This window comes from Solea solea, chromosome 19, assembly GCF_958295425.1.
Source record: "Solea solea chromosome 19, fSolSol10.1, whole genome shotgun sequence".
Classification (NCBI taxonomy): Eukaryota; Metazoa; Chordata; class Actinopteri; order Pleuronectiformes; family Soleidae; genus Solea; species Solea solea.
This window is the reverse complement of record NC_081152.1, coordinates 12,076,310-12,087,534: the sequence shown is the minus strand read 5'-3', so window position 1 is coordinate 12,087,534 and position 11,225 is coordinate 12,076,310. Positions and strand designations below refer to the sequence as shown.

Below are 11,225 nucleotides of genomic sequence, written 5' to 3'. Positions count from 1 at the left end.
CCAGACTCCGACTTCTGAATGAGGCGAACAAACCATTTTTAAAAATAATTTATTGATCTTTATGTACAAGGAGAAAAAAAAATGGAAGTAGAAAACCAAACATGAGTAGAAAAGGCAAATGTACAAGAGAGTATCTTTACACTGCATTGAGAATATTTGCTGCTCCTGCCCCAGAAACTGGGACCAGGCAATACTTTTTAAACTGTACACAAGAGGGACAGGGGGAGGGACAGAGGGAGGGAGCACGGCCCACGTCTTGATTGCACGTGTGACCCAAGTACCACAAGACAAACCTTACTGACTGCTCCTCGTCTGCAGAGGAGACAACCAGAAATGGTCTTAAACACTATATTTCTGTAGGAAATCGCTTCATGTCTCCCATGTCAGTTTTAGTTTTTGAGCATTGCTGTTTAGAGAGGGGATGGGTTTGTGTGTGTGTGTGTGTGTGTGTGTGTGTAAGAGAGGTTTTGGTTCCCTCTGCATAATGACTCAGACAGAAGGCCTCTGGACATCAAGTCTTTGGTACATCAAGTCACCGTTTTTCAAGTCGGAGTAAAGCGAACAGGGCTTGTTCTGCTGCGACAGGGTTTTCTCACACTGACGCACAACAGCAGCACATCAGAGTCACTTTTGCCCTTTTGTGAGTTAAGTGATCGACAGGCATGTTAAACTTGTACACAGAGCTAACTTAAAGTATAATTTGGTCTATCATGAAAAACAAATGGGGGAGGAGGGGAGTGGAGTAACATTTCAATGCATTGCACAAGATAATACTGATGTAACTGTTACAAACCTTTTAGTGCTTACGGTAAAAAGCCAATACATGTTTTTTATGATTAACTAAAATGGGGAAATGTCATCAGTCATGAAAACAAACCAAGCACTTCTCCATTCACGCATCAGTTCAGCTATAATGCCAATAAATAATAGTGATAATGACTTAATACAATAAAATCAGTTCCGTACGAGGAAACATGTCGGCCAAACGCGTCAGTCCGTGATCAATACAATGTGGTTCAACATGCACTCAGAAAATCCACACAGAAGCACATGAAGCCCAGCCGTCGTCTCGAGAGGAAAGAGAAACTCAAGAGATATGATATGTTCTGATGGACGGGATGAAATGTACGTCCTGGTCACATGGTAAAAGTTAGTTTAGGAAACGTGCATTTACACGACCAGCGCCAAGGCAACAATGACGGTTGGTTGATTTCGTCCGAGATACAGACGTGTCATCACGGGTAATGCACGACTAGTCATCGTGAATCTCTCGGCCTTACTGAAACCAGCGCGTGTGTGTGTGTGTGTGTTTAAAAGCTGGATAAATTATCAGGATTTGGTTTATATAGCATGCGTTTTACCTTCATCGCTCTCCTCTATTCTGCTAAAAAAACAAACTCAGAAAGAACCACAGTGAGAAGAGCAGGTGGCTGATTCTGGCTCTGACTGACTCAAATATATATGAACAGAGTTGGTGATTAGTGGTAAAACCTTCTCCTTTAAAGTTCATCACTTATCAAAAATTACATACAATTCATACTGGGATCACCTTAACTTTTTCTGTCATAAAGAGACCCCAGAGGGACGATAGAAAAATAACGTTATCCTGTACACACCGTTACATCTTTGAAAATGGTATCAAAAAAATATCCTTTTTCTCTTTCTTTTTTTAAACGTCAAATGAGGTATGAAACAGTTGTGAAACAGCTCTCATGCTCACACTGTAGACTCAGACTGAATCCTGACAATGGTTCATGACATGGACTGTGTTCTACATTGTTGTGTGAAGCTGTGATCAAATATTCTCAGGTTGTTTTTTTACGAACCGATTCTCCCCGGGGTTTGATTTAAAGGTCCAGTGTGTAACATTTAAGAGGGTTTATAAGCAGAAGTTGAGTATCTACTTAAGACAAGGGCCTTGATTTACTGAGGCTGTTTCTACCTGAACACTAACTATAAACCATTTGTACAAAGTGAACATAAGCTTGAGTCTCACCAGGGAGTAGGAATATATTTAGTGCAGCCACCAGGGGGCAACACCACATATAAGGACATATGGTGCTTTCCTACTACACAGCTCTAGCACGGCTCGGCTCAACTCAACTCAACTCGTACCTGGTCTGGCGAGGTTCCAAGCGAGCTGAGCGATACTAAAATGTGACGTCAATAGACTGCCGTCCACTGATTGGCCAGAGAGTGTCGTCACAGAGTCGTGAGCGCGACGTACGACACAGGAATCAAAGCGAACAATGCCGAACTGTAGATAGTTTAAAAAAGACTTAAAAATCTTGAAAAACATGCGTTACTCTCCAACATTTAGCTAAAATCGTATTTAGCGACAGTGCCTGTGTCCGATAGAGTCTGTGCTCCGGTCATGCAGGAAGTACTGAACTAATCATTTTAATTAACTGATTGTAATGATTTAGTTACACCGAAATCAACTGCTTTGCTTGCAGTTTGTGTGTTTGTGATGCGTATAAAACAACGTCACGGCAGTTTCGTGCTATGCCGACCCCGCCCACGTTGAGGAGGTACTATAGTAATGGGAAACAACGAGCCTGATACCAAACTGAGTCGAGCCAAGCTGGTGGTAGAAATGTATAATGGCAAAGAGTCATTCATTTTAATATCAGTCACCAGGAAAATGATCCTCTTTCTCACATTTTCCTGCGAGGTTAATGGTCTCAATTGCTAGTTTCAGGTCTTCAATAGAACATGATGACAATGTTATGGATGTCTGTGAATTTCTAATTTCAAGTGTTCATTTCCCTTTTTTTGTGTGAAAGTGGAAGCTTTCAACACAAATGATGAACATCATCCTTTCAGGTTCATATGAAGGCCACACGTGGGGAAGGCAGAGGTGAGCAGAGGAGTCTTCCTATTGTTACCATCTGCACTTTTACCGTTAGATGTCACTAATTCTTACACACTGGACCTATAAGCAATGGAGAGAAATAAGCTTTTTGGACATTAAACCCAAAACATAAAAAGATAATGCCAGAAAAAAAATACTCATGAAACATCCGTTTATGAATTAAAAAATAAAAGCTGGTGCCTTCCTGCGCTGGTCTACAGCTTCTGAACACCACAACTTATTCACACAGGTGGATTTTTACCCCCCCAAACAAAACAGGACGTAAAGCGTGTTTCTGTTTGTGCTGCGATGCCTTTGTTGCTCTCTTGTATCTGAGTATCCACAGGGGCTCAAGTCAACACCAGGGGGAAAAAACTGAAGTGGATAATACTGAGTGTAAAAACCTGCAGGAGGTACTTTCTGTGCATGTTTGCACACATACACACACGCTCTCTCACACACACACACACTCACAAATTTAGTCTGTTTCCAGTCACGTCACTGCTGCGGCTTTTTCCTCCTCCCCCCTTAACTCAGATCACAGGTTTTGAGTCCAGAGGAGGCTCCTGGCTTCAGGACAGGGTGCAATCGTAGGACGCCTCCTCCTCACTCTGCTCCTCTGTCTGTTCAGGAGGACAGTCCTCAGAGGGGGGACGAGAAAATCCTCCTGCAGGTTCCAGGGAGGGCAGGGACAAGCCCAGTGGAGCCGTGACTCCTCTGCTGTCCTCGGGCCGGGGTACAGCGACACATCCCAGGCCCTCAGCGCTGCTGAGTTTGGAACTCTGACTGGTGGGCTGGAAGGCCTCAGGCTGCACCTGCTCTAATGTCGAGTCCATCAGAAGCTGAAGCTGCGGCTGGATCAGGTTGAGAAATGGTTTATATCCCAGACTGAAACAGATGTAAGAAAAGGGTTAAGCATGCACCAGTAAGCGGCTCTACAAGAACAAAGCATCTTATGGCTCTGGATGTTTGAGAGGAGCTTTTTATGCTTTTTTTTCTGCAGAGGTCTGAGCCACCACTTAATATTCCTCACCATTACAGCCTCAATAATTCGGGTTAGAGAGATAAAGACATAAACAGGAATGACAAAAAAACAAATTTGGACAGTTTACACCCACCAGTCAGTGGCGACCCACGAGTCAACAGCCAGTAAGCCATTTCGGACATTCTGCACAGTTTCTTGTGGAACCTCTGGGCTGTCGAGGAAGTTGACCACCTGCTTGATCACATTTGTGTCTCGCAAGATACAGCCAATGACGACACACCACTCCAGACAGCCTGCTTCCTTGAACACATGCAGCAGGTACCTGAAGGCCACAGAGAGACACGACAAGTCACATTCCCGTCCTTTGGTTTCATGATGAATTAAGATTAAACAAGTCGAAACCAGTCTCACCTCAGCTGCACTTGTGACTTGTGTGGGCCCTTGTTGGCCAGCTCCATGGAGATGTGCTCCAGCTCGGCCTGGCTCAGGCTCAGAGTGGACGAGTTCTCGTCCACCATTGTCCAGTCACCGTCCACCACTGAGCTGGTCTCTGTCAGGTCTGTGGCTGAACCAAGGCTGTACTCCTCCACTGGAGAGACGAGAGGTGATGGAAAAGGTTTAGTTAAGAGCAAAGGGCAGATCAGAACTGTGACTGAACCTTTTACAGACAATAGTCTCCTCTCTGTGTTAATGGATGGGGCAGGGTTTACCTGCCGGGGTCTAATTACCTTTGTTGGTGAGCAGTGACAGGAAGGCATCATGTGTCTGTGGTGAATGTTGGCTGGAGTGAGCAGAAGAGGCAGTGTCCATGTCTTTGGCCACTTGCCCAATTCCGTCCAGCCAGGTGTGGTTGGTGGGAGCTTCCTGAGGGGGCGCTGTGTCCATGTCGCTGTTCAACAGGCTGTCAGCGGACTGCGACTTCAACAGCCGTGTGCTCAGCACTTGGGGCAAAATAATATCCGAATTATCTAGGGCAGCAGAAACGTCACCGTCTCACATTTTCATTTTATTTGAAACAAAGGTGGAATATTAAGAAGTCACGGATCGACTCCTGACGCTCACCTGGGCGACACCGTCCGTTTTTCAGTGGTGAGCTGAGGCTCCCCACAGAAATAACGGGGAACGGCCAGAGAAAATCCTTGTGAAGCTTCTTCAGGGCCAAAACAAAGTCATCAATGTGAGCCACGCGGTTGCGTTCGCGGCACAGCCAGCCAATGAGTTCGAAGCCCAGCTGTGCTGAGAAGCATCCCAGGTCGCGGAGGCGTACTTGCTCCAGGAGGTGGCGGGCGTGGCGCCAGAGCATCATATCAATGTACATGTTCTCTGCACACTCGGTGTCCCGACTGTTGGGAATCAAAGCAGTGGGAAAGAGAGACAGAGAAGATGCTACAATGAGCAAAACAGACTGTGGACACTCATAATCTTGGAAACGTGTGTGTATCTGTGCATACCCTTTAGCAGAAGGTCCAGTAGGCATACTGAAGGTCTTCTGCAAGTTGAACTTTCCTGTCGCGATGGAGTCTGCCGACTGCGACAAGCTAATGCTGCGATTTCTGAAAAACTCAAATCCCCCAGTGGAGCTGGGTTCCTACCGCAGAGATACACATGAGAAAAACCTCTGTTAAACAGGGTGGTGAGCTGTCTGTGAATGATTCAAACTTTTGTAGTGTAGAAAAATAAGAACATTTGCCTGGAGGTGGACTAATAGACTAAGTTGCAACTGCAGTATTGTAAGTAAGTGTTTTGAAATGAACTAAACAAAATCAAATTAGAGGATTTTAACTCGCTTGCTCACCTGAGTAGTAGGTGTCTGGGGCGGAGTCTCCTCCTCCCCTGAGCCGATGGCTTTGAGAAACCGGATCATGTGTCGGCAGAGATCCCACTTGCCTTGTTCCAGCGCTGTGTTGAAGAGCAGGGTGGCGTGCTGCCTGCTCACTGCTGGAACCTCCATGTTCTTAAAACCGAAGAAAACACAAGAGAAAGATGGAGACGAAGCCCTGACTGTTAACACTGTTGACACTCTAAACAGCTTTTGTCAGGTCCAGAGTGATTTTAAACATTGTGGGACAAAGAATGAGAACGTTTTTTGGTAAAAACCTTTTCAAATATCTGAAAAAACTACCTGCAGTATAATCAGATAAGAGGCTGCTGTGTCCAGATCTTGAGCCATGAGGCACTCCTCAAACAGATCTTTAGGGTTCCCGACGGCGGCGAACAGGTAGTTCCACAGGGCGTACTCCGTTTTCCTGGCGCAGTGGACGATGGTCCGCAGGAAGAGGGGGAATTCTGTGATGAACTTGGCCACAGTGGGCAGGAGAGGGTCAGGGATCGGTTCCCGTGACGTTGCCTCCTCTTCCAGAACTACGTGCACCATCAGCTCCATGACATGAGGGAAATAGGGAAGGGAGGCACATGACTGAGCCAGCATCAACGCCTGTGGAGAGATGGAACGTTATGTATTAAGTATTTGTTTCCCAGGGTGTCATCAGCCTTCATTTTATATTCAGATATCAGTTCAATTCAGATTGTATTTATCCCAAATGGCAATCAATTGCAACAAAACTATACAAACATATAAGATAAACAAATACAAACAAACAAGCAACAGAGAGGTCAGGGCAAGATTTGTCTATGTCAGAAAACAAGAAAATGGTAAATGTAACGATGGCGCCCTCGTGTGGCTTGTATATGTACAGGTGCAAACACAGCAATTAAACAGACAATGATAAATATAGAAATAAAATTTCAAGGAGGAATAAAAAAATTATTTAACAATGATGGCTGCTGGGATGAAGGACTTCAGATAACTGTTGAGCTATAAAACACTGACCTGAAGGCAATATTTTATTATTCAGTTCAATTCATGTTGGTCAATGATACTTTTACATTTTACATGCTCCTCCCAGAGACACTTTGAACTTTTTTGCGGTGCCTTGACGTTCACACCGCTGTTTCCGCTCATATTGTCCTTCACACTCAGGCCGTTTAACAAGCACATGAAAGATGTGAAGGGACTCAAAATACCTGTTCACCCAGGTTCCGAACCAGCAGCTGCCTCAGGATGTGGTGGAGGTAGATCTGGGAGGTCCTCTCTACGGTGCAGTAGGGGAACAGCGCCTCCAGTGACTCTGTGGATCCCTGCAGCCCATCGTAGAGCACAGTCTCATTGGTTGCCCCGAGCACCAAGGTATCCTCAAATAGCACAGCCAGAGGATAGATGTTAATGTGGAAGGGCAGCATGATGCGCCTGGAGAGGAAGGAGTGAGGCTTGCGGTGGTCCCGGGGGAACAGCGGCAGCCACACTTTCATGCCGGCTTCCCCGCATGACAACCACAGGGCTTCCAGCAGGTGGCGCTTCTTCCTGTTGGATCGACAGGTGGTCCACACGTTCTCCACACACTGGGCTAACACGACTGGTGGGCAAAATGGTAGCTAAGGGAGAAAGAAAATTGTTAGTGGGAATTCCTTGGGAACCACATTTACTTAAAGGGATAGTTGAACTGTGGTATTGACATATGACTAATGGAGACTTTTCCAAGCATAAAATATATAAAATGCCTGCTTAAATCTATAATAAGCATTTTATTTCACCATTAAAATAGCCTTTTCTGGCTGGAAATTGAAGTCTGTAAACCGTTCTCTCCACGGTGCGTACCAAACTCCTACCAAATTAAGAAAATGAGCAATTTTACACCACAGGACACAGAGGTTGTGTTCTACAGCTTGGTTCCGTCAGGTTCAAATACGTCATATTGGGAATTCCGTGTTTGAAATCTGTTACTCAGATTTACCTAAGAGACATGACGTTACCAAACACGAGAGTAGTAGACTAGCAGTTGAGCTAAAAACTTTACTTTTCCCTATGGACTTTGCTGGAGAGTGAGTGGTTTACAAATTTCAGTTTCAGCCAAAAAAGCTAATCAGAAGTAGATTGTTTTCAGGTGGGAAAAAATAGTATTTCCTTGTGTCCTGGCTTCAGCTATGTGTCTACCGGTCCCATGTGCCTTCTGCATGTGCTTTATGTCCAACACAGACTATGCATCACTCCCTAATAGAAAAACACCTAAAGAATCCTGTACAATCCCTTCAATATCATTTCAACTCACCAGCTTCTTGTTATTAGCAAGAGTCTCCTTCTCTCGTACCTGTGGACCCGAACGGTCCCTCTGTAACATGATCAACTGGCCAGCCAGATTCAACATGATGCTCTCTGCCATGCAGGCCTGACAAGGACACACACACACGTTAACCATGAAAGAACATGCATCTATATGGTGATTAAGTGTGCGTGTGTGTGTGTACTTGTGTAACAAGCTCTTGTGTTACCTGCTGCGGGGCTTTCAACGTAATGCCAGTCTCCGTGCGCACTGACGTCAGTGTAACAGAGACCACGAGGGCCGGGTGGGGGATGTAGCGGGACATCGAGACCTCCTGCAGCAACTCCACACTGGCTGATGGTGTTGGACTGGAAAATTAAAGACAAGTAAACAATGAGTCAGAGCTATGACTCGAAGGTCTGCCATTGGTCGTTTTAAGGCATTTGTATTTGTATTTATTGTTATTGTTATTGTTATTGTTTGTTGGTCCAAGTGAAAGTTGAGTGACTAAAACGACTGAACTAAGCAGAAATCCTAATAATTAGACAATGTTGTGACATAGGGAAGATATTGTTCATTACATGAAATGTCAGACATAAAGCTGAGGGGCCCAGTTTTTGTCATGTGATTATTATGAGATCAATAGCTGTGAACAAAGCTACTTTTCCCACGGGAAAATGCAGCTTAGCCGCAGTCGCTCTGCCAGAGATTTCTCTCTCTCTGATGCTGAAGTGTGTGAAATGAAGAAACCTATGCTGAATAAGCAGAAAAGGGCCCATCTTACACTGTCAGCTCCATTTAAGAGCAGCAGATGTGGAACACTGAATGCTGTGGAATTATGTCAACGTAATGTGAGCCCACCCGTCGTTCCTCCTCTCGATGCTATAGAGGCAGATGGAGCAATCGGCTCTGAACAGGATGACCATGTCTCTGAAGACGTTGAGCAGCAGAGTGTCTGACTCTAGCTTCGTGACCGAGGCAAAGGCGTTGTCCAGGTTAGAAGTGCGTTGATAGAGCCTCAACTGTTTGACAACAGAGAGAGAGAACAGAGATAGAGAGGCGTCACAAAGGGTCTAAAATGACTCAAGTCACAGCAGGTGGAAAGAAATAAAGGAATGTGTGAGAATCGATGGTGATTTTTTGAGGGCTTAATTTTTACCTGCTCTTGATGGTCTATAAAATTGTAGCAGGCCAGAACCACAAAGTCGTTCCACCACGCCAGACCTCCCGTCACTGCCATGTTCTGCTCCTGCAGTGAAATTCAAACACGTTAGCAGGATTGCGGTATTATTTATGAAAAACACAACTTAAATAAAAACCTTTCTCTAGCTTGTAGACGCCAGTCTTTTATTAGTAACTGAACAAATGTCATTTAGACAACAAAACATTTTTCCCCATCAACACAGACGTGTACCTGAGTGATATTTCCAAACAGCTTCCATTTCCTGGTGAACAAGGAGTAGTGTGCAAAGCCTCGCCTCCCTGCCACAGCCATGCACTGGCCTGCTGTGTCTATGGCTGAAAACTGAGTACAAGCAAATGTGTTAAAAATGCAGACGTTCCTGTGTTGACACAGGAAACAAAATGTAAACAGAAAACTAAAGACATGTCTTGATGTTTTTACACTGACCACTGATGTAGTGACATATTTCAATGTCTCTATTGTTTGTACAGCTGTAAATCAAGCAATGTTTCCTTTATTGGTTTTTTCAAAAGGAAATTCTGTTTGCCACTTGACCTCATCACGTCTTTTTTTTCTTAAGCACACACGCCATGTAGAATACACACTTGTGACTGTGGCATGATCAGTTTACTTTGCAAACATTATGGCTACAGCAGCATTGTGTGTGCAGTCATACAGCCTGGGTGAAAAGATGACAGTAATAAATCTTTGTTTGTTTTTCTGATACCAGATATTTGCATGCTCCACACATACCATCATAAGGAAAAAGGATGAATGAAGTTCAGAATGAATTTTAAAAACATCTCTCTTTTCCGACATGACCAAACTTACCCGTATAGGCCAGTTGCTCTCTAGGTATGTGCTGTGGATCTATAGAAAGAAATACAAGACAGTGATTGATGCTTTAAATCAAACTCCCAATCTGATTTGCATCTTCTTGGAAAATCTCATTCGTTTTAAAGCATTCCTGTCATGAGCGTGCATCCTCACCTGGACCACGTGCCAGTGCTTGTGCCCCAGTAAAGTGCTGAGTCCCTGAGAGAGAGATGAGTCGGGTTTGGGGGGGTGGCGCAGTGGGCTGCCGTCGCGTGGGTGTGGATGCGAGTGCGAGTGCGAGTCGGAGGTGCTGTGGACCTGTGTGGGGTCACCACAGGTCAGGTAGAGGCGGTCTTCACCATGGAGTAACACATGCTCCTGGTTACTCTGTACAGCCAAGAGAGAGAGAGAGCAGAAAACATGATTATTTTTTAATATATGATTGCATGTGTGTGTTTAAAACTGATCACGTGTTTCCATGGCTCCTCTCACCGTGCAGGGGTTGACAGTGAGGGCACTCTTGATGAACTGAAACTGCAGTATGCCAGCCTGCAGGGAGGAATGAGGAGGCTCAACCATCTCCTCCTCCAGCTGTTCTCCGTCCTGCCTCCTCTCCTGCTTGTTAGGAAGCACCCACAGGTGGTACCCCTCCGCTCCCCAGCTCTGGAAAGGACAGAGTGCAAGAGTCGGTATGAGCACAAAACATGTTTTTCCACAAACTAATGACATGGAAAAAATATTTAAATTTGCCAAAGATAAATCCTTAAGGGCCCGAGTCACACAAAGCCGCTTCGCATTTCCACATTTGAGCTGTACATGTGCGGATACCAGTGGACCTCCTCGTATAACCTCAAGCAAGTTTCCATGGCTTCTCTTTTAACCAAAATAGGACTGCACAACCAACTGGACTGAAAAGTCTGTGTGGTGTACTCATGTTTGTCCATGTAGGGTCCATGCAGGCCACCGTGGAAATAAAGGGATGACGAAATGTGTATTACAGGGACCTAAGAGAATCTCTGCACACACGCGGACATAAGTGTGACCTGGCCCTGGCCCATGAAAAGCAATTTGCTGCTAAATAAAAGGATTAAGGACTGAATTTGAGCCACTAAACATAAATAACACAGAAATCTACCATGTATATACTGCCATGATTTACGATTATTTCAATCAAATCAGATGTGTGTGACTTTGGATAACTTGTTAAAACATCAGGACAATATTAAAACTCCACTAACCATAGAGCTGATTTTAATGGAGTCCTTCTTGGTACCATCAGAACAATACCTG

The 11,225-nt window shown here is 44.8% G+C and overlaps 1 protein-coding gene across 5 annotated transcripts in view; it reads right to left on the bottom strand.

Moving 5' to 3' along the window:
- Positions 1–33: 33 nt before the first annotated feature.
- The window catches only part of ric1 (RIC1 homolog, RAB6A GEF complex partner 1), a 31,852-nt gene continuing 20,660 nt past the window's right edge, over positions 34–11,225 (bottom strand). For 3 of the 5 annotated variants that reach the window (XM_058616798.1, XM_058616799.1, XM_058616800.1), the window contains exons 10-27: positions 11,174–11,222; positions 10,428–10,598; positions 10,110–10,322; positions 9,951–9,989; positions 9,351–9,461; positions 9,096–9,185; positions 8,798–8,958; positions 8,166–8,304; positions 7,946–8,062; positions 6,864–7,271; positions 5,962–6,273; positions 5,635–5,793; positions 5,291–5,427; positions 4,902–5,182; positions 4,568–4,807; positions 4,251–4,428; positions 3,973–4,161; positions 34–3,742 (exon numbers count right to left, since the gene is read on the bottom strand). In XM_058616798.1, the coding sequence (XP_058472781.1) occupies positions 3,427–3,742; positions 3,973–4,161; positions 4,251–4,428; positions 4,568–4,807; positions 4,902–5,182; positions 5,291–5,427; positions 5,635–5,793; positions 5,962–6,273; positions 6,864–7,271; positions 7,946–8,062; positions 8,166–8,304; positions 8,798–8,958; positions 9,096–9,185; positions 9,351–9,461; positions 9,951–9,989; positions 10,110–10,322; positions 10,428–10,598; positions 11,174–11,222 (3,310 nt within the window). In that variant the 3' untranslated portion in view covers positions 34–3,426. The remainder of the gene's footprint in view (positions 3,743–3,972; positions 4,162–4,250; positions 4,429–4,567; positions 4,808–4,901; positions 5,183–5,290; positions 5,428–5,634; positions 5,794–5,961; positions 6,274–6,863; positions 7,272–7,945; positions 8,063–8,165; positions 8,305–8,797; positions 8,959–9,095; positions 9,186–9,350; positions 9,462–9,950; positions 9,990–10,109; positions 10,323–10,427; positions 10,599–11,173; positions 11,223–11,225) is intronic. The other 2 variants (XM_058616801.1, XM_058616802.1) reach the window with 1 other exon arrangement.